The sequence below is a fragment of the Mizuhopecten yessoensis genome, unplaced genomic scaffold, assembly GCF_002113885.1.
Source record: "Mizuhopecten yessoensis strain PY_sf001 unplaced genomic scaffold, ASM211388v2 scaffold707611, whole genome shotgun sequence".
NCBI lineage: Eukaryota > Metazoa > Mollusca > Bivalvia > Pectinida > Pectinidae > Mizuhopecten > Mizuhopecten yessoensis.
Genome location: NW_018475715.1, coordinates 1 through 1,024, shown reverse-complemented (window position 1 = coordinate 1,024; position 1,024 = coordinate 1). Strand labels below are relative to the sequence as shown.

Genomic DNA, 1,024 nt, shown 5'->3' with positions numbered 1-1,024 from the left:
CAACAGATACAACCCACCACTGTTTACAGAGCAGTTCACATTCCCTGACAACTTATCTACAACAGATACAACCCACCAGTGTTTCAAATCTCTCATCTCCTAGGTATATATACACAACCCTCATTTCTATTTCACAAATTGAAATGGCAAAAACTGATGAATAATTTTGATTAAATCTAAACAATGAACAAAGAAGATTTATCATGACGCATAGAAGTTAGTTTTTAACTTTAAGGAATTCTCACTAATGTTTAGTTACTACAAACTTACGACAGCCACGTTCGTCTGAGGCATCCTCGCAGTCCATGACGGCATTACACACGTGGAGAGCATCCACACACTGGCGGTTAGCACACCTGTACTGGTCTGTGGAACACTTGACCGGGCGTGGTGTACCTATAAACCGAGGTCATGAGAGGTCAACAGAGGTCAATGAGTCCACGGGCAGAGGATAATAGGTTTACTGGATCATTGGATTTTTCTTTAATTAGGATAGATTTGGTAAATTCATGAATGATTGAAATGGAAATGAAATCACTCTAACAATGTCACCAGTAGGCGTTACAGCTTACATAGGTCAATGTCGTTTTCGTCAGAGCCATCCCCACAGTTGTCGACCTTGTCACATAATCTCCAACGAGGAATACATTTGAAGTTGTCGCAGCGGAATCGTGTCTCTGGTGGGCAGTCTATCAGCTGACAGATTGCTGGTCGTTCGTCAGAACCATCACCGCAGTCGTCGTTTCCATCACAGCGCCATCGACGAGGAATACAGATCTAAAACGTACCACAATTCAGGTCCTAAATTGGAACACATCAACACTTTAACGAGGAAAACATTCCTATTAAAATATCCACTAACACTAAGTTAGATAAACGTCTATCAGTTATCGGCAATTAGGTATTAAGTGGTTATGCTTGATCAATATTTATTTATTTTTATTTTTGCATTGATGTGTAAAACCTGCAACCACTAATGAAACTGTCTTACTCTCCAGTCACCACTAATCAAACTGTCCTACTA

The 1,024-nt window shown here is 40.2% G+C and overlaps 1 protein-coding gene across 1 annotated transcript; it reads right to left on the bottom strand.

Moving 5' to 3' along the window:
- Positions 1-10: 10 nt before the first annotated feature.
- Positions 11-777, bottom strand: LOC110440770 (low-density lipoprotein receptor-related protein 4-like; the record flags this gene model as incomplete). Its single annotated transcript, XM_021483910.1, has 3 exons — positions 11-56; positions 271-396; positions 573-777. Coding segments are annotated over 3 exons (377 nt in total), but the record flags the coding sequence as incomplete, so codon positions are not given.
- Between the last annotated feature and the right edge of the window lie 247 nt (positions 778-1,024).